Genomic DNA, 19,487 nt, shown 5'->3' on the forward strand with positions numbered 1-19,487 from the left:
GGACTTTGAACCATTTTCAGAGAGATTCCTTTATTAAATCGGGAGCTCTGTGACAATAGCCTTGGTGGGCTCACCCCGATCTGCCCTCTCCCCCACCCCCATAAGTGGGGACCTAGCTGTGGAGATGGACTTAGTGCCTGATCTCACAGGGTCTAACAGAGCCTGCTTCCCGCCTGGAACTCTGCCCAGAAGTGCACGTTGTCAAGTCCCGAGGCCATGCCGTCCTCAATGCCCAGTTCCAGGTGGAGCAGGTACGCCAACCCCAGCATGGGGTGCTGTGGGCTGGGTGCTTCTCTCCGGCCAGCGTTCCCTGCCGTCCAGGGCAGGAGGGTTCCCCAGCAGCCTGGCAGACCCAGCTTCAGGGGTGACTTCAGGAATGGGGATGAGGAGTCCCACTTTCACTCTCCCTTAAGCTGCCCACGGGACTGGGCCTCACCTAGGTCTCCAGGCAGGATCAGCAAGGACACTGCTCGCAGACCTGGGCCCATGAGGAGGCGCTAGGACCTTGTGGAACCCCTGGCCTCCTGCCGTGGGGAGTCTGGGTGAGGGCAGGCTGTGGGTCCTGAGCGCCATTTGTGTGTGGGTCCCCACACATCCCTGCAGCTCAGTCAGTGTTTTGGGGGTGACCCCTGGGGTCTCAGGACATGAGCTTCATGGGAGTGCCTGGACTGGCTGGCCGGGCCCGGCAGCCCTGTGAGGAGGCCTCCTACCACCTGATGCTGAGGCTGGAGCTGGCCTTCTCCACCGCATGGTAGCTCGTGTGCAGTAGGCGGCCAGCCCGCTCTGAGCCCTCACCCTGCAGCCAGCACTCATACAGTTCCTGGACGCCAGGCGCGTCCTCTGGCGTCTCCGTCCTCACCATGCCATACAGTATTTCCACGTGCTGGAGCAGCTCCTTGCTGGGCGTGTCGGAGGCCTTGAGCTGGCCTCCGCCGTTCAAGCAGCCTGTAGCAGAGCGGGGCCCGCACGAACGCGGTCATGAGGGGGCACCTGCACACGGGGCACAGCACACCCCTTCCCACACCGGCTCTCCTGAGCCTCCTGACCACCCAGGTCAGGCAGAGGACAGGGCTCCACTTCCACCCCTCCTGCCCTGGCGGGACCCTGCCCGCAGCCCTGGTGCTGGAACAGGCCCCCGTGGCACAGCTACCTGCGGGGCAGGCCATGACCTCCACGTAATGGTACGGGCAGCGCCCTCGCTTGAGCTTCTGTACCAGGTTCTGGATGTTGCGGAAGCCGTAGGCTGCGGCGAAGTGCAGCAGGATGCGGCCCTCCTTCTCCAGGGTCACCTCCTGGAAGTCCTTGTTCCTGAGGGGAGCACAGGCTGGGCTCCCTCCTGCTCCCCACCCCTGCAGGCACAGGTGCCACCCTGATCGGCTCCTCCACGGAGGATGGCGATGGAAGGGGAGGGCAGAAAGCTCACTCCTGCTCCGTGTCCCGATCTTTAGAATGGGCACCCCCTCCCTCCTGAGGATGGCCACAAGGCGTGGTGAGGTCAGACAGCCCCAGGCCCTCCATCTGTGGAAGGAGGCGTTATGTCGGGACAGGCCCTGCCACCATGGCCTCTGGGGGCTCTCAACCACTGTGATGGGGAGGCAGAGCCCTGGAGAGTTGTGGCCGGAGAGGAGGGTTCAGGTCCTACCTGGTGCCCTGGGTCTTCGCCAAACCCAGCCTGCTGTCCTCCAAGCCCACCTCAGCGAGGAGACCCAGGGCCAAGGCTGCCCCAACTGGGCTGCCCTGTTCCCAAGCTCCAGCCCTTCTCACTGACCTCAGGGGTCTGTAGGTGACCTCATCCACGTGGATTCCAAAGAGCTCCCGCGCTGCATGCTGGAACACGTGCTCCAGGTAGCCCCCGGAACCCCCGCCCCGATGGCTGGTGGGCTCTTGGGCAGACACACTGTTGCACCTGGGGAGCAGGGCACGACGTCAGGTGGCAGCAAGGCCTGCTGTCCACGGAGATTTCAGGTAACTTCTGTCTCAAGTTTGAAGGAGTTGCTTTCTAAATGGGAAAGGAGTCCAAAACCTGGTGGCTTTGTCTGGGTGTCAGGAAGTAGCTCAGGTGGGAGAAAGACTGTCGCTCTGTTGAGAAACCTGTTTTGGGGACCTCAGACCTGTGTCAAGTTGGGGTCAGCTCTGATGACCATCAGTTAGCTGTCCCCTGGCCGTCTCATGAACTTGACCACCTCTGTGGATACCGAGACAGACCACAGGGCAAACATGGGACCAACTAGAAGGAAGCCGCGGTGGGGAAGAGGAAGGGAGGGGACACTGCCTACCCCATGAGCTCACGCGTCAGGACACCTGCAGCCCCCAAAGCCACAGCAGGGGCACCCTGACGCTGGCCTCCACCACACTAGCAGGTGACTTACAGACTGTCCAGGGGGGCTGGCTCCAGTTCCGAGAGGGAGACTCCTTCTTCCTCCAGCAACTTGAAGACTTCTCCTACAAGAAGACCCCAGCACAGATGTCTTCAGCTGGGATCTCAATAAAAACGTCGAGGAAACCTACATCACCTGTGTCCCCAGCAGATGGACACCCAGACGCCCACCTCCTGGCTCGTGGGTGCAGGACGAACCCGGCCACAGAAGCGAGGAAGGACCCACTTCTGAAGCCCCTCAGAAGAGCCAGCCTGCTCCCCAGACCTGCCGCCCGTCCCCCAGGTGTGCCTGCAGCGGTGTGCTCACGGCTCCCCATAAGGTGGACAGCGGCACGTGTTCTGCAGGGAGGCCTCCCCCCTACTGTCCGGGCTCCTGTATTTTAAGCACTTGGGAGACCCTGTGAGGCTGCTCAACTCAGAAATGGGGCGACCCACATGAGTGAGAGCAGCTGACAAGACTCTCCGCCCACCTCCCCATGCGGACTGTTTTAGAGCAAACGCCCAGGTAGGGCCACAGGTCCCCGACACAAAGGAACAGCTGTGATGTAGGACCTGGCTCTACGCGGAGGGCCGGGGGTGCCCCATGCACAGGGGATGGCAGCTCCAGCCAGAGCTGATGGGAGGACCCAGGCAACGCCACCCCTGCCCTGCCTCAGGGCGGTGGGACCCAACCTGTGGTGACCACGCAATCCACGTCACGAGTCTGGTGCTCCTGGTTGAAGAAGTCTGGTCTGGAAGCTTCCAGCTTTTTGTCATAGCAGGGCATCACTGTCACATGGTAGATCCTGTCGGGGGTCAAATGCTGCCGAGAAATGTGGAAATGTGGAGTCGCTGCCTGACCCAACAATAAAAGGGCCCATCGGGTAAGGTGGGGGTGATGTAGCCAGCCAGCGGCCAGGATGGGACCGAGATATTTGTATGGCTCTGTGGACATTGTAGGTCTTGGCTTATCTTTCAGGATAATGGCACTGAACTGTTCACAGCTGGAACATTCCCATTACCTGCTGCTGGGCAAAGAAGTCCTTGACCAGGGAGCCCATGACCTGCTGCGGGGACCGGGCGGTACTGAGGTAAGGGATGAGGAAGCTCCCATGTGTCTTCTCAGCATAGCAGATCCAGCCTGAGGCCGACACAGGGACAAAGGGAGCATCTCACCAGCTGGGCAGTGAGTGACGGGACGTTCTGGGCTGGACCAGCTTGTACAAGGAGTTACAGTCCCGTTACAAAACGTCCCTGCTCTGCTGTCGCTGTCCTGTGCTGCTAGCATCCGTGAGATCACTGTCTTGGGGAGCTAAGGGACTCTCAGGGCAGCTCCTTCTGCCAAGGAGGCCATCTTGCCAGAAGCCTGCACTGCCTCCCACCCCCCAGTGCTCCCGCTCCCCGCGTCCAGCAGCACGGACACACCTGGGCAGGCGGACGTGAGCACAGGCAAGGCCTGCGTGGAGTTGGCCTGTCCCCGGAACCGCTGCACAAATTCTCGCTGGCTCTCAAGGAGGCTGAAGTTCCTCGAGAAGGCAGTATCAAACACATAGTGCACCCCTGGAAAGCAAGCACCCACCTCACCCCCATGAAGGGCGGCTGGGTCAGGAGGCACTACCAACCTCGCCCCAGGGAGCTGTTCCCACCGTGGCTGTCCACGACCAGCCACGCACCTGGTGGCGCCCAGCCCACGACCTCCCAGCCCAGCTCCTGGCTCTCCTGGCTCACAGAGGTCGACCAAAGTCGATCCGAGCTGGAGCCTGCCAGGGACCTGGGAAATGGGCCTCGATGACGATCATTTAAAAACAACGTGAGGAGCGGGCGAGTTACAGACCAGGAGAGCACAGAGAGGATTCAGAAGGCTTGCTCTTAAAAGTCACAGTTCTTGCGTGTCAAATCAAAACTTCAGGCTGCTGTCAAATCGGAACGGTTCTGGCGTGTTTGAATTCAGGGACTCGGAGGCCTGAGGCGCCCCCTCACGCCCCCCCGCCCCACGCTGCGCTACAGTGCTCACACGACGTTTGGTGCCTACCGATTTTCTTGAAGAATGCAGTCAGCTTCTTGGCAGTGTCTGTAGGGGTCAGCTGAAACCTTGCGGCCAGTGACGCTCTGGATTGGGGTGAGACAGAGACCACAACCAGCCTCTGCTGACCGGGGGCCGCCGTCTGCAAAGCAAGGGACCGTGCTCACTCAGCGTGTTTCACACATAAGCCCCGTGGTACGTGCTGGTGAGTGCATGCCCTACCTCTCTTGGGGCACGTCATTTCTGTGTACGTGTAGGGCCCAACACTTCACTGTGAAGTATGACAACTACTTCACTGACATCCCACCGATGCCACTTTAAAAACGCGGGGGTCACCTGGAGATCAGCGGCTCTTGACAGAAGAGCAAAGGATACTGGGGTTGACGTTAGGTTAAAAAAGTTTCCAAGACCGCCCACCACTTACCTTATTGGCATCTAGAACTTTCCGCAGCTCCTCGTGGCTTTGCTGAGTGATGAGCACGGTCTCTGCTGAGGTGACACAGCCGCTGCATGCCAGGCAGTCATCCAGTGAGATCTTGGCCTTCTCCAGCTTCTGAGTTCCTCCATCCTGGAAGCACAGCACCCGGCATTCAACAGGGCCCTCTGCACAGGGACATGAGCTCTTGGGATAATGGAACCTACAAGAAACCTTTTTTCTCTGGCTTGCAACACCGACAACCAACACGGTAGCTGGCTGGCTTTGAATGCCACTGAATTTCTAAAAATCAAGTATTTGTCACAGAAGTACGTACATTCTACACATATTCTAGCTCCATCACATTCTAACTTTGGCACAAGCTCAGTTGGCACATCAGAGTTGTATTAACGAGGACTGTAGACCGTCAGGGGTGGAGGGTGGGCGTGAAATCTGCAGAGAGGTGGGTGACTTGCACAGGTTCCTAGTCTGCACTTGTGGGGCTGTGAAGACAGGAAAATGTCAAAGGCCAGGCTCCGACGGGAGGATGAGAAAGGCAAGGCTGAGAGGAAGGGGGAGAGGGCAGAGTGAGGCGGCGCTCTGCCCAGGGAGCACCAGCCCCAGAGAGGGGAACACACACGCGGGCAGCAACAGCCAGATGGCCAAACAGACGCAGAACTTGGTGTCAAACACGGGTCTCCAGGCTGATGTTCTGCAACTTTCCCTAGATGCAAGCAATGCCAGCTGAGCCCCTTTATTCCCTCTGTAAACTGAGGAAGGGTCTGAGCCAGGGCAAGCCGCAGGGGCCCAGAAGGTGACCAGAGAGCTGAGGAGACCGGGACTCCCTCCCAGCCCAGCTCCTCAGGACTGCGCTTCACACCAAAGCCGCAATTTGAGCTCAGTGCCTGTTTTTAGAGTTACATGGGCCTAAAAGCCCAGGCTTTGATTTTGTGCCAAGAGACCATCAGGCTTCCCAGCTTCCCTCCAGATCAACTGCTGCTGCTCGGATGGCAGGGCCCCCTGGCGCCCCCACTTCTCCCGGACCCCTTCACTTGTGGGACTCCCCCAGCCCTGAGGTGGCATTTCCCTGTGCTGTGATGCGGGATCATACCCCTGGCCTGAGCAAACGGCCGACTCTCTCCCTGTGAATGCCTGATCCCGTGGTCCAGCCCTACCATGTGCCACCCTGAGGCTCCTCCCCTGCTTGGGAGGAGTTCCTGGGCCAGCGTGCCTGTGCCTGTGGTCCATGGGATGGCACAGATGTTCCTGAGGGTCCAAACAGCAGACACGCCTCAGACGAGGATCTTGTTATTGCGTAATTAGACAAGAAGCAGGTGTCCGCTAAGAACAAGCTGTCTGAACTGGAAAATCCCACACAATTAGAACTCACAGAGAGAGAGGGAAAGGGAAGACAGGAACCACCATCACTGCAAAAAGAGCCCCCTCTGCAGAACAAGTCAAGCTCCATGTTCAGCCTCTGTGCCCCTCCACCCCAGTGCCAGCCCCATCCCTGCCCTCCTGGCCTTGACAACAGTGAATCTGACCACTGTGAAAGGTCTCATGATCACCGTACTCGTGACTGGAAAGAGCAGCAAAAACATGTTTTTGGTCATCTGGGCTGGAACTTACCTGGCTGACCTGGAAGTAACTCCCATCATCTTCAATATGGATCTTGGCCACACCACTTCCGGGCTTCTTATCCACCCTCATGGGCTTGATGCAGTCCTAGATCAGGAAGAGACCCCAAATGGGGGCCTGAGTGCGAGGAGGTTCCCCAAGAAGAGGGGCGACCTGATGGTCACGCCACCACGCCTGACTCCTCGTCCGGCCACAGAAGGAGTCTTAGCAGGATGGCTGCTGACCCTGCTTGCACACGGGACACACATTCTACACCCCGCCGACACTAGCGATCACTCTGCAGCTCACAGTCAGATGAAGGCCGGTGTTACTGGCCACACGCTAACCCCCTGCTGCCTGCCGGCTCTGACCTTTATTCTTGTGCTCAGCAGGTGGACTGGCCACTGAGAGGACACCGGGGAACCACCATTTCTGCACCTCTGCAGGAACGCTTTGCTTGGCGGTCACCGCCCTGCCCGGTGCCCAGTGAAAGGATTCATTTTTCTCCCCAACTCCCCAAGTTCTTGGGGTCTCACTGTCACTACAAGAACCTCTTTGGCCATTGCCTTCCCAGAGATGATCCGGCCCGAAAGCCCTGCCCACGATGCAGTGACTGGCCCCTCGCCGTCCCCTCCTCCCGGCACTCCTGAGCCGTGGCCCTCCCAGCCCTGGTGCGCTTGATAGGCAGGTACACTGGATAAGACGACACCCACTTTCAAGTGTAGCTGTCCTGCCTGCCTTAGGGGCAAGCTCTGTCCACGACGACCAACACCCCGCCGGGTACTGGGCAGTCACGGCAGGTGACTCCAGGGGACCAAGCCCCCGCCTTCCAGACCGGTGGGACTGTCCCGGCCGTCTACGGCAGGAAGCGGACAGGGTCGGCCCAGCCGCGGCCCCGAGCGCGCCACTGCCCAGCGGGCTGACTCAGGCGGCCCTGCCCGGCTCGCCCGGCTCCCCCGGCTTCCGGGAACCCCCGGTGACGGGGCACTCGGCACGCCCCTCACCTGCTCGCCCCAACCCACACCCGCGGACTCGGTCGCGCCTCGCTCCTGGATGCCTTGCGGCGCAGTAACCCGGCTCGGGGCATCGCCGTCCCTGGCCTCGGTTCCCCATCGGCAGGAAGCTGGCCAGAGCGCCGGGGGCCCAGGGGGCGCGCGCGGGTGTCCCTGGGTTCCGATCCCGTTTTTCAGGGGGAGAAACTGAGGGAGCAGAGGGGCCCCGCCCCAGACACGGCCGCCGCCCACGCGGGCTGGCCCACCTGAGACGGCCCGATGAAGTCATCCAGGTCTGTCAGCTGCAGCGCCCCGCTGAAGGGCGACGCCATGGCTGCCGTACTGCCGCTGGGCTCGGGGCGCAGAAGTCGCCAAACGGCGCGAAACGGCAGGCTCTTTCCGCCACGCTGCCGGAAAGCGCCCCGCGCGGCGCATGCGCATCTGTCCCCTCACCGCCGGACGCCTGGAGGGCGTGCGCCCCCTGCTGGCGGACCCAGCCCCGCGGAGGAGCCTGTGGCCTTCCCCAGCGGAGCGGCCAAGTGGACAAGAGTGACGTGTCGCCCGCCCGGGGCTCACCTGCCGGCCAGGTATGGCGGCCCTGCAGTCCTCGACCTGGGAGTTTGCAGAGGCAGCGGGCTTGCTTTACTTGGTCCCACGGGCCCTCAAGACCCCAGAAGGGCGCCCGGCACTCAAGGGCACCCAAACTGTGCTGCGGAGTGAGTGACAGGGACAGTAAGCGGCTCGGCGCCGAGCCGTGGGGTTCCAGGGGGGCGCTCGCGGCGCTTCTGTCCCGGCCTCCGACGCCCTCTACTGTTACTTCGGAGACCAGCTTGGGCAAACTCCATTTCCCTACAAGATGTTAGACTGCGCAGCGGGAGTGCTGCCGGTCAGACTGTGGTCTCGAGCCCCTGCGCATCGCGTCAAGTCCAGGCTGAAATCTAATGACCACTTTTTACTGGGGCTTAACGGAGAACTCCGGTAGTTGCGTGTGGCACGTCCTGCGAACCCCGCTGGGCCCAGCCCTGTCGGTGCCCCAGCAGGCTCAGCCCCAGGACATGGGGGTAACCTCGCGTCTCAGGGCCCAGACGGGCCTGCGCTCCCACTTTTCTTGGAGCTCCTGCCCCGGTGTGGGCGTGTGTGGTGACTCCCACACCTGCTGCGGGTTTTCTTGGAGGTCCAGAGAGCCCACCTGCTGGGGCGGCCTGGGGCGGGGGCTGCAGCTGTTCCTCTTGGCTGCCAGGACAGGCCTTTCCTGTTCCGCAGCTGGCCTGGGGGGGATGGGGGGCGGGGGGGGGGGGACGGGAACGGACACCTTCCCCCACAGCTCTACCAGGTGGGCTTCCAGGCCCTACCCATCCCCTGTCCTAGCAACACCTGAACAAGGTCTGAGATATGATGCCTGAAATCTGAACAATCCCAAGTGATTCTTAGAAGTAGGTGAGCCCGAAATAACCTTAGCTTCACTGAAATGCCCCAGAGAAGGTTTACGGAAAATGTGTGAGAGTAACAGGTGCCCATAAGCTGGGGGCAGGATGAGATCAGTTAGGTGGGAGTGATGGAGACGATTTACAGTGAGGGTCTCTGGCGGAGGCTGGGGGTGCAGGGAGGGCCCTCCCAACGCTGGAATGGGGAGTGCAGCACGTAGATGTCAGAGCCCGTGTCTGTGCAGGGCGGGCTTTGATCCCTCTGTCCCCCGGAACCCACGTCTGTAGGCGCAAACCGAGGGGAGCAAAGGGTGGTTCAGACCAAAGGTCGGATCAGCCCAAGTGCCCATCAGCAGATGAGTGGAGAAGCGTATTGTGGCTCGTCCCTGCCACGAATTAGTGCTCAGCTGTAAAGCGGGATGAGCCACTGAAGCCTGCTACCGTGTGGATGACCCCGAGGACAGGATGCTCGGTGAGAGGACCCACACAGAACGTCCTGCATTGCAGGCTTCCGTTTCTAGGACGTGTGCAGAGTAGCAAACTCCACGGAGGCAGTGAGTAGCTGGGAGGTTGCCAGGGCCTGGGGAGCGGGATTCGGTGTGCGGTGATGCGAAGTGTTGAGGGTAAAGGTCTGGTTGCACCACACCGTGAACGCAACTAACGCCACAGACTCGTGCACGTACACGGGCTCACCATGGAAAACTCTGTTGCATACGTTTTACTACAATTTTAAAATAGTGTATCAAAAACCACTGAATTGCACACTTTAAGTGGGTGACTTGTATGATATGTGCGTCTATATCTCAATTACACTGGCTGCCCCAAGGTGGCTCCAAGAGGTTGGGACAGTGAGTGTCCCCCAGTACACCTGGTTTCAAGGCCTCAGTCCCGCCGTCCGTGTGGAGTGCCTGGGTAACTGAAACAGCATCTGGTTCAGAAAATCTGACCGGAGGTCTCTGATGTCACACACACACACACACACACACACACACACACACACGATCAAGGCCCCTGGGGACCCCGAGGCTCTTGAGCCAACCCCATGCCTGCCTCCTCTGTGCACCTGCTCTCACACCTGCAGATTGTTTCATCATCATCATTAGTGAGTATTTGCCATTTGCTTCCCATGTGCAATGCCAGGGTTTACACACATGGGGGAAACTGAGGGCTCTGCAGCCAGTCTGGGGAGCTGCCAGATGCTGCAACTGGGTGTGGGCAACCCCTCCCTGCATTGGGACAGATGCAGAGCTTGGCCCCTGCTCTGGGTGTGCCCCCAGGACCCCCTTTGCCCAAAGCTGGCCAGCAGATCTCTGGGTGGGAGCAGGCACGGTTTCCGCCGAGGTGCATGGAGCTGCCGTCCCCTCCTGCAGGTGGACGTCAGAGTCTCACCGTCTGAGGGCCTGGTCCTGTGTTAGTGTCCAGCACGGCTGCAACAGGGTGTCACAACGGGGGGTTTACAACTACAGAAGTTAATTCTCCCAGTTCTTGAGGCCCCAAGTCTGAGGCCAAGGTGTTGGCAGGCCCTTCCAAAGGATCCCTCCTGCCTGGTCCAGCTCCTGGTGGCCCCGGGCAGCCCTGGGCACGTGGCTCCGTCTCTCCAGCCGCCGCAGCTCTGTCACAGGGCTCCTGTGTGTCTCCTCCTCTCTTCTAAAGACACCTATCATTGGATTCAGGGCCCAGTCTACTACCCAGCATGGTCTCATCTCAAAACCCGCAACTTAATTACATCTGCAAGGACCCTATTTCCAAGTGAGGTCACATTCACAGGTTTGGGGGACATATTATTGTTATTTGGGGGGCAATGTTCAACCGCCTACAGCCCTCATGTCCAAGTTTTTGTGAGACCCTTGGGGTCAGAGGATAGCTGCATCATGGGATGTGTCTCCCCGGGTCATAGCCCACCTCCCAGTCGGACTGCACTGGCCCTGAGGGGGTGGGGCTGGGACGGACCACACCTGCCAGGCTGTCTCCAAAGCCAGGCTTGAGCCAGCAGGTGTCTTTAGGGGGCAGATAGCCCGTGTGCAGTACAACAATCCAAGGTCAGGAAAAGTAAAAGGCGTTTTGTCTTTCCCAAAGAATGTTTAGGGCTCCTGTCTGGCTCAATCGGAAGAGCATGCAACTCTTGATCCTGGGGTCATGAGTTCAAGCCCCATGTTGGGTGTGGAAATTGCTTAAATGCATAAAAAACTTACAATGTAAAAATTTTTTCTTAAACATATGATTTCAAAACATTTACTACATTCTCCAATATCACCGGGCCCCCGAGATGCTGGAACGTGGAAGTGGGGTTTGCTCCCCTGCTCCGCATGGGTGTAGGGAGGAGGGACGTGCGCTGAGGAGCGGCCCACATGCTTGTGGTGTCTGTCTGTCCAATGGACCTACCCAGACACTTGCAGCCTGTGTGGAGGCCCTGGCCCCCGCGGCGGACACGGGGCGGGGGGACAACCGGGGCCCACAAAGGAGGGGCTTCCCACTGTAGCACGAGCCCCTGCCTGGTAGGGGTCAGTCGGTCGGTCAGTCAGTTGGTCATTCGGGTCAGTCATGTAGGACAAGGCCAGCCTCACACCCAAACAAGGAGTTCTAGCCTTCGAAATCTGCCCCCATGCTTTTTGTAAACTGGGGACTATTTTGTTGGTGCGGGGGGCCCATTAGGTGTCTCCTTACCATGCGAGGGTCTTCACGCTCAGGAGTTTCTTGGGGAATCAGCCTAGATCCCTGTGGGTCATGGGTGTCCTTCCCTGTCTGGGTGGGTGTGGGGCACAGCCTTCCAGGCCGGTCTCTGCAGACCCTTCCACGCCCTGTGAGGCGCTGCAGGCCCTGGGACGGAGGGTGAGGAAGGGCCCACAGGGTGGTTAGGTGGTTAGGGTGGTCCCAGTGCCCCTCATTCTCGGAATTGAGAGAGAAAGCAGCCTCTCTTAGGAGAACATGCAGGTAGTGCTGGCGGCTCGTCGTGGCCTCAGGTGTCCCCGTCTGAGCCCGCCAGGCCTCCCAAACCGCGGGTGCACCCTGGGCTCCTCGAGAAGCCAGAACTGTCCCTGGGCTGAACAGACACAACGTTTTATTTGTTGAAGGAAATTACCGTGGGCAATGAGCACATCATTAGCGGCCTAATCAGCGCACGGCGCCTTCCCGCTGGGCCGCCACATCTTGTCAACAGGTGTAATCTGGCAACGGCCCTGGGAGGCCCGGCGCGCCTGCAATTAGCAGCTAATAAGAAGGCCTGCGTGACCTGCTGCTCCAAGCGCGAGATGGCGTGGGCCCGGGGCTGGGGAGGTGGGGTCAGAGAGAGGGCACGCGCGCTCCTGGGGTCCTCCCTCTGCACCCACCCAGTGCAAGAAGAGCAGAAGGAGCTGGTGGCCAAGAGGGCCTCACCGCTGCACACGTGACCACAGGCACAGAGGCCAAGCACGGGCCGCAGGGGCTGCGTCTCTGCGGGGCACACCAGCAGGTAGGCTGAGAGGAAGGGAGGAAGCCCCAACTCCGCTGCCTGACCGGGTGCTGGTAGGAGAGAGCCTGACGGCCTGGGGACCTGGCGGCGCCACTATGTCGCTGGGCCCGCGGGCCGTGGCCCGGGAAGTATGGCGAGCACACGGCGCACTCACGGGAGGGCAGCCCGAGGCTGGTGAGGCCCCGCGACACACCACGTGGGGCACCGCAGGCCTGCGCCAGCCGACGGTGTCCGGGGTTCGCTAAGCTGCCAGCCGGCCCGGGGTGTGTGGTGGCAGGTCGGCCACCGCTCCGTGGCGCTCTTCACTGTGCCTGCCTTGAGAGCGTGTCCAGGCCAGGCCGGCGGCCCCGCCGCACCCACAGTTTGTATGCAGCCCCCAAGGCATCCAGTGGGCCGTCTGGGGGCTCTGGGGAGGTACCTGCATGCCTGGTGGCAGCACTGTGGGGCTGCTGGGTGGGGTGGGGTCCTCGGGCCACCGACGCCTGGGGGTCACGTGGTTCAGCTCTGTGGGCTGACCCAGCAGGTCTGGGAGCTTGGCTTCTGGGGGAGCAGTTACCCTCTGCCATCGCTGCCCCTCCCCCCCCGGGGCTCATGGCAGGCTGGTCAGCCCAGGAACCCCCCTGGTGGGGGTGTCGGGGCCCCAGTGCTGGCCCTGGGAAGACGGCAGACTCAGAGACAGGAAGGTCCTCCCATCCAGACCTCCCTGGGGCTGAGGGTCACACACATGTCCGCATTCACGCTGGCCCCTTGGCAGCCAGCCAGCGCTTTTGGGAGACATGGGCATTATCCTTGCCCTGTTGCCATGTCTGAGCCCTCCTGACTCCCCACCTCTGTGGTCCTCACGCTGGCCCTGGGTGCGGCCCCTCTGATGCTGTCCTGCCTGCCACCTGCCACCTCTTCCCCAGCTCCCACGGCTCTGCAAGGGCCCTGGAAGGTGCTACATGGAGCTGGGGGGGCGGCTGGCTCAGACAGCACCCCCGCCCCCCGGATAGCTCAGGGCGCTTGACCCGCACAGCGACTGGAGGACCAGGAACCTGTGGCCTCTTTGTCATCAGGGGCCCACTTGGTTTTCTCTGCATGGTGTTTTTATTGGTTAGTGAAGGTCAGGCCTGGCCTGTTGCTGTGGGAGGGTCACCCTGTGCACTGGGCCCCAGAGCTGAGCCTGGAGAGGTCCCAGCTCGTGAGGTCACGGACCCTCCTCAGAGGACCCCATCTGGGCTCCCTTCCCTCCTGCCCTGAACCTCTCCCTTGAGGATACCCTCCAGCTCACCTAGCTCGGGCTGTAGCAGCTGGGGGTAGGTGGGCTGGGGGGTCCCCCACACTCTGTAGAAAATGAGGTCTTTCTTATGCTGGGGGCATTGGGAGGAAGAAGCCCACTTCCTTGGTAGAGATGGGGGTAGGGAACCACTCTGCAGAACAGAAGAGACCATGGCCAGGTTCTCTCCACTAGGCCTGAGGAACAGGGGTCAGTTGGGCAAACGGCAGTTCCTTCTCCCCTTCACCCCCTACTCACAGATGCCAGTGCATCCTGGAAGCAAGCCAGGGAGGGCCGGCCCTCATCTTGGCCAGTGACCTGGATACCCAGCCAGTTCAGCCGGCGGGGGCAGGGTCAGCAGGGCCCAAGTAGAGACCTGGGGTCAGCCCCGGGATTGCCCCCTCTCCCCAATACCACTGTACCGTGCTGGGGGTGTGCTGCCCCCCACCCCCATCTAGCTCTGCATGAGTCTCCTCTGTTCCTCTGAGAAGGCATGAAGGTGACATCCAGGATAGTCATGCTGGGGGACGGATGATGGTCAGGGGGAGGACCTGGGAACCCAGCAGGCTACCCCAGCACCAGGGGGCCAGTGAAGACACACACACGCTCCACTGGGCCTCATAGCCCAGGGCTTGGGATGGTAGTGGCAGCAGGCAGGTGGGCACTCAGGTCAAACCTGATCCTGGCCCATGCCCCCAACTCTGGATCCTGGCCCACACACCACACAACCCTGGGCCCTGGCCCACACCCCCCCCAATCCTGGGTCCTGGCTCACACCCCCCCTAACCCTGGGTCCTGGCCCACACCCCCCCCACCCTGGGCCCCAGCCCCCAACCCCCCCCAACCCTGGGCCCCGGCCCACACACCCCCAACCCTGGGCCCCGGCCCACAACCCCCCCAACCCTGGGCCCCGGCCCACACACCCCCCAACCCTGGGTCCCGGCCCACACACCCCCACCCTGGGCCCTGGCCCACACCCCCCCAACCCTGGGTCCCGGCCTGTGTTCCTCACCCCTGGATGAAGCACCCAGTCCTGCCCCTGTTGGGTGTGTGGGTGCGGGGGATGCACTGGGGCTCCAGCTGGGAGCAGTTAGTGAGCTGGGACAGGAGTTGCAGAGGCCAGGAAGAGGGTCAGTGGCTCTCAGAACCAGCCCTTGAGTTCAGTGATGGCCATGGTGGGAGCTCTGGCCCCAGGCAATGGAATGCAGCCTACAGGATGATGGACCCCTGGGAAGTGGTGGTGGGAGGACTGAGCAGGGCCCGACTGGTGAGGTCACTCCAGTGCCTTGTAGCCCTGGGGATCCATGGCATGCAAGGAGCCCACAGGGCTGACAGCCTCAGCCGTGGCCTCTGCAGACACTCCCAGAATGTCCAAGAAGACAAGCATGTCTGTCACTTTGAGCAAAGGTCAGGCTCAGCAGGGCATGGGACGTCCACTGGGTCTGTGATTAGCTGCAGCCACACCAGCCCTCAGACAGGCTCTGCCCGCACGTCAGCCTCAGGCCAGCCAGACTATTTCACTGATGGCTGCAGTCCCTGCAGCCTTGGGAACAGAGCAGCAAAGGGACGCTCCCCTGGCCACCAGCTGGACCTGGCCACTCCTGGGAGGCAGGAAGGGGCCCCTCTCATGCCCTTGAAGCTGGGGCTCAGTTGCAGGCATTTGCCGAAGTTGGCGAAACTCTGAAGAAGCAAAGCTGTCCAGCATCCAGAGCCTGCTGATGGCCGACGCCCCACCCCGTGCCAGGTGTGTGGCGCCCTGTGCACTGATGCCCATTCTGCAGAGCTGGAAACTGAGGCTCTGGAACCCATTCACAGTGCAGCAGCTGAGGAAGAATTTGGCCCCAGGGGCACCTGACACCAGAACTGTCCCCATGCTCCTCCACCAAAGCGGGAAAGTCATTGGCTCTGGCCAGACATTGGCTCTCTCCGGGCCTCAGTTTTCTTCTCTGTAAAATGGGAATAAAAAGCCATCTCCAGTGGTCTTCATTCATGGAATGAATGTCATGCTCTGGACTGGCATCATGGAGGAAACAGTGGCTCAGAGGAGCGGGGCTAACCTCCCAGAGTCAGGAAGCCTGGGCCAGCCAAGTAAGGCTTCCAGGAAGAGGCAGCCTGGGCAGAGACCCATGACAGGTCTGCTCCGGCTCCAGGCCAGCAGACTCTGGTCCTTTTTCTATTTTGCCCACATCAGGGTACAGATGTTTTGAGAAATCAGACAGGAGACATCCTACGGAACTCAGGACAACAGACGCTGCCCCCGGAGAACGTGAGTCCTGCTGGGGCAGCCGGCTGGTCAGCCCTGGACTCGGGGGGATGATCAGATCACGGTGAAGTACGTCTACACCGGCAGTCAAACCGGGAGTGACTACTTGTCCAACCCCGGAGGCGTGACTGGACGTCTCCCCTGATGAGGAACAGATTTAGTCATGTGAACATAAAAGGAAAAAAGGCTTTTTCTTCATGTGCAGAGTAAACAGTCCCAGATTTGTTTTGTTCACCCAAAGAGTGACAAGGCCAGCAACAGCCTGGGGGCAAATACAGCCCACACCTGACGGAGAGCAAGGACAAACAGAGGTCGTGCACGAGGAAGAGACGCTGGTGGCACGTCTGAGCGCCACCTGCCAAACGCCAAGCCGAGCCGCCCTGAGAACAGGCCCTGGGAAGGAACGCGCCTCCGAGTTGTGACATTTGCTGGGGAGGGCGGTGGGAGCCAGGCGAGGGCTCCACTCCACACGGCTGCTGTCTGTCTGTCCCTTGTAGGGTCAGCAGCACCTGTTACCACCCACCTTTCTAATTTTGTGAATCTTCGCGTTTGAGCTGGAATTTCCCTGGTTGCCTGGGCTCCTATTTTCGGTGCATTCCAGGTGCTCACAGAGCCTCGGGCGCTTTGAGGTGTCAGGTGTCCCACACCCTGTTTCACATCTGCCTGTCAACTGCCAAGGGTCTGTTGAACAGGAATCCTGAATTCTGATGAAGTCGAAGTTACCCACAACCAGCAGATAGCTTCTGTTTTCTCTAACGTATGCAGGTCTCCAGTGCATTTGGTGTCCAGCCTGTCTGTGGTGCAAGCTAGGGGTCTTGCTTTCTCTCTCTCTCTCTCTCTCTCTTTTTTTTTAGTATTTTATTTATTTGAGAGAACAAGCGGATGAGAGAGGCAGAGAGAGAGGGAGAAGCAGGCTCCCCGCTGAGTGCATTGTCTGACATGGGGCTCGATCCCACAACCCACAGATCATGACCTGAGCCAAAATCAAGAGTCAGATGTTCAACCGACTGAGCCACCTGGGCGCCCCTGGACATCGCACGTAGATGGAATATTTGTCCTTTTGCATCTGGCTCCTTCCACCGAGCATCGTGTTTCCAAGGTTCGTGCACGTTGTAGCGTGGAGCTCCGTTCCTTTCGTGGCCGACCCACGTTCCACTGCACAGATAGACCACAGTTTTTGTTCATCCGTTCCTCTGTCCATGGGCACTTGAGTTGTTTCCACCTTTTGGCTCCTGTGAATAATGCCGCTGTGAACATGGGTGTACAAGGATCTGCTTGAGTTCCTGCTGTCAAATCCTGTGGGTGCATCTTACGTTGCTGGGTCGTGTGGTCATCCAACCTCCTTTTCTAACATTCTCATCAGCAACGCACATCCTTGTCCACACTCATTATGCTGTTGCTTTTTATTTTTATTTATTTTTTTTAAGAGAGGAGGAGGAGGGGGCGCCTGGGTGGCTCAGTCGTTAGGCGTCTGCCTTCGGCTCAGGGCGTGATCCTGGTGTTGCAGGATTGAGCCCCACGTCAGGCTCTTCCACTGGGAGCCTGCTTCTTCCTCTCCCACTCCCCCTGCTTGTGTTCCCTCTCTCACTGGCTGTCTCTCTCTCTGTCGAATGAATAAATAAAATCTTTAAAAAAAAAAAAAGAGGAGGAGGAGGAGCAGAGAACGAGGGACGAGCAGACTGCACGCCACACGCAGAGCCCAGTTTGCTTTTTCCCAATTTTGGCTTTGTAACTAGAGCTACTGTGAAAATTCAAGTACAAGTCTCTGTGTGGACATGGGTTTTCCTCTCTCTGGAGTAATTAAGAGTGGAGTGACTACAGGGGACTGGGTGTTTCAGTTGAGTAGACAACTTGATCTTGGCTTGGGTTGTAGTCTTGGGGTTGTGGGATCGAGCCCCCGGGTCGGGCTCTGTGCTTGTGCAAGTCTGCTTGGGATCCTCCCTCTCCCTCTGCCCCTCCCCTGCTCGTGCGCTTGTGTGCTCTCTCTCTCTTTCCCGAATAAATGAATAGGTCTTAAAAAAAAATAACACTTGTATGACTAAATTGCGTAGCTAGGTGTATGTTTAACTTCTTAAGAAAATACTGAACAAAAGTGACTGTATTAAAACGTACTTCTACCAGCAGCATGTGAGAGTTCCGGTTGTTCCATATCTCTGTCAACACTTGGCATTGTCAGGCCTTTATTTATTTATTTTTTTTCTTAAGGATTTTACTTATTAATTTTTTTTATTAGAGACAGAGCACGAGTGGGGGGAGGGGCAGAGGGAGAGGGAGCAGCAGACTCCCCGCTGAGCAGGGAGCCCCACGCGGGACTCGATCCCAGGACCCTGTGATCATGACCTGAGCCAAAGGCAGACGCTTCACCGACTGAGCCACCCAGGCACCCCTGTCAGTCCCTTTAAATTTACTCGCTGAGGCAGGTGTGTGTCTTGTGGATTTGATCTGCCTTTCCTTGCGCGGTGACATTGGACATCTTTCTATGTGTTCATTGGTCATTCACACATCTGCTTTCGTGAGATGTCTCTTCAAATCCTTGGCCTTATTTATTTATTTGTTTGCTTATTTATCTATGTTTTAATTCCAGTGTAGTTAACACACAGTGTTATAATAACTTCAGGTGTACGACATAGTGATTCAACAGTTCTCTCCATTATTCAGGGCTCATCATGGCAGGTGCGCCCCTTAATCCCTGTCACTCATTCCTGCACCCACCTCCCCTCTGGTAACCATCTGTTTCCTCTCAAGAGTCTCTTTCTTGGTTTGTCTCCCTTCTTGTCCCTTTGTTTGTTTGTTTGTTTCTTAAATTCCGCATATGAGTGAGACCATATGGTATCTGTCTTTCTCTGACTTATTTCGCCTAGAATAATACCCTCTCCTCCATCCGTTTGTTGCAAATGGTAAGATCTCGTTGTTTATGGCTGAGTAATACTCCCTTGTATATATACCACCTGTTCTTTATCCATTCATTTATCAGTGGACATGTGGGGTGCTTCCCTAATTTCGCTATTGTAAATTATGCTGCGATAAACATCAGGGTACATATGTCCCTTTGAATGAGCGTTCTTATATTCTTGGGGTAAGCAGTAGTGCAATTGTTCTGTTTTGGGGTAGGGTGGTTCTATTTTTGACTTAGTGAGGAGCCTCCATACTGTTGTCCAGAGTGGCTGCACCAGTTTGCGTCCCCACCAGCAGTGCACGAGGGCTCCCCTTTCTCCACGTCCTCGCCAACACCTGTCGTTTCTTGTGTTGATTTTAGCCATTCTGACTGGTGTGGTATCTCACTGTGGTTTGGATTTCCATTTCCCTGACGGTGAGTGATGTTGAGTATCTTTTCTGGTGTCTCTTGGCCATCTCCATGTCTTCTTTGGAGAAGCATCTGTTCATGCCTTCGGCTCACTTTTTAGTTGGATTATTCAATTTTTAGGTGTTGACTTTGGTAAGTTCTTTATATATTTTGGATACTAACCCTTTACCAGATATGCTATTTGCGAATATCTTCTCCCATTCCATAGGCTGCATTTTAGTTTTGTTGATTGTTTCCTCCACTGTGCAGAAGCTTTTTATTTTGGTGTCATCCCAGTAGTTTAGTTTTGCTTTTATTTCCTTTCCGTCAGGAGACACATCTAGAAAGAAGTCGCTACAGCTGATGTTGGATAAGTTACTGCCTGTGCTCAATTCTAGGATTTTTATGGTT

The 19,487-nt window shown here is 58.5% G+C and overlaps 1 protein-coding gene across 2 annotated transcripts; it reads right to left on the reverse strand.

The window, feature by feature from the left end:
- Positions 1–13: 13 nt before the first annotated feature.
- CIAO3 (cytosolic iron-sulfur assembly component 3) lies at positions 14–7,776 on the reverse strand. 2 transcript variants are annotated; one of them, XM_026485504.4, is made up of 11 exons: positions 7,670–7,776; positions 6,424–6,519; positions 4,804–4,947; positions 4,389–4,521; positions 3,782–3,916; positions 3,379–3,497; positions 3,050–3,179; positions 2,370–2,442; positions 1,769–1,906; positions 1,151–1,308; positions 14–945 (listed from the first exon to the last, which is right to left on the reverse strand). In XM_026485504.4, the coding sequence occupies exons 1-11, from the start codon at positions 7,733–7,735 to the stop codon at positions 707–709; spliced, it is 1,431 nt and encodes a 476-aa protein (XP_026341289.1). In that variant the 5' UTR covers positions 7,736–7,776; the 3' UTR covers positions 14–706. The 2 variants fall into 2 exon arrangements, with proteins under 2 accessions (XP_026341289.1, XP_026341286.1); XM_026485501.4 differs by having other exon boundaries at positions 1,151–1,518.
- Between the last annotated feature and the right edge of the window lie 11,711 nt (positions 7,777–19,487).

The sequence above is a fragment of the Ursus arctos genome, unplaced genomic scaffold (assembly GCF_023065955.2).
Source record: "Ursus arctos isolate Adak ecotype North America unplaced genomic scaffold, UrsArc2.0 scaffold_2, whole genome shotgun sequence".
In the NCBI taxonomy this organism is placed as follows: domain Eukaryota; kingdom Metazoa; phylum Chordata; class Mammalia; order Carnivora; family Ursidae; genus Ursus; species Ursus arctos.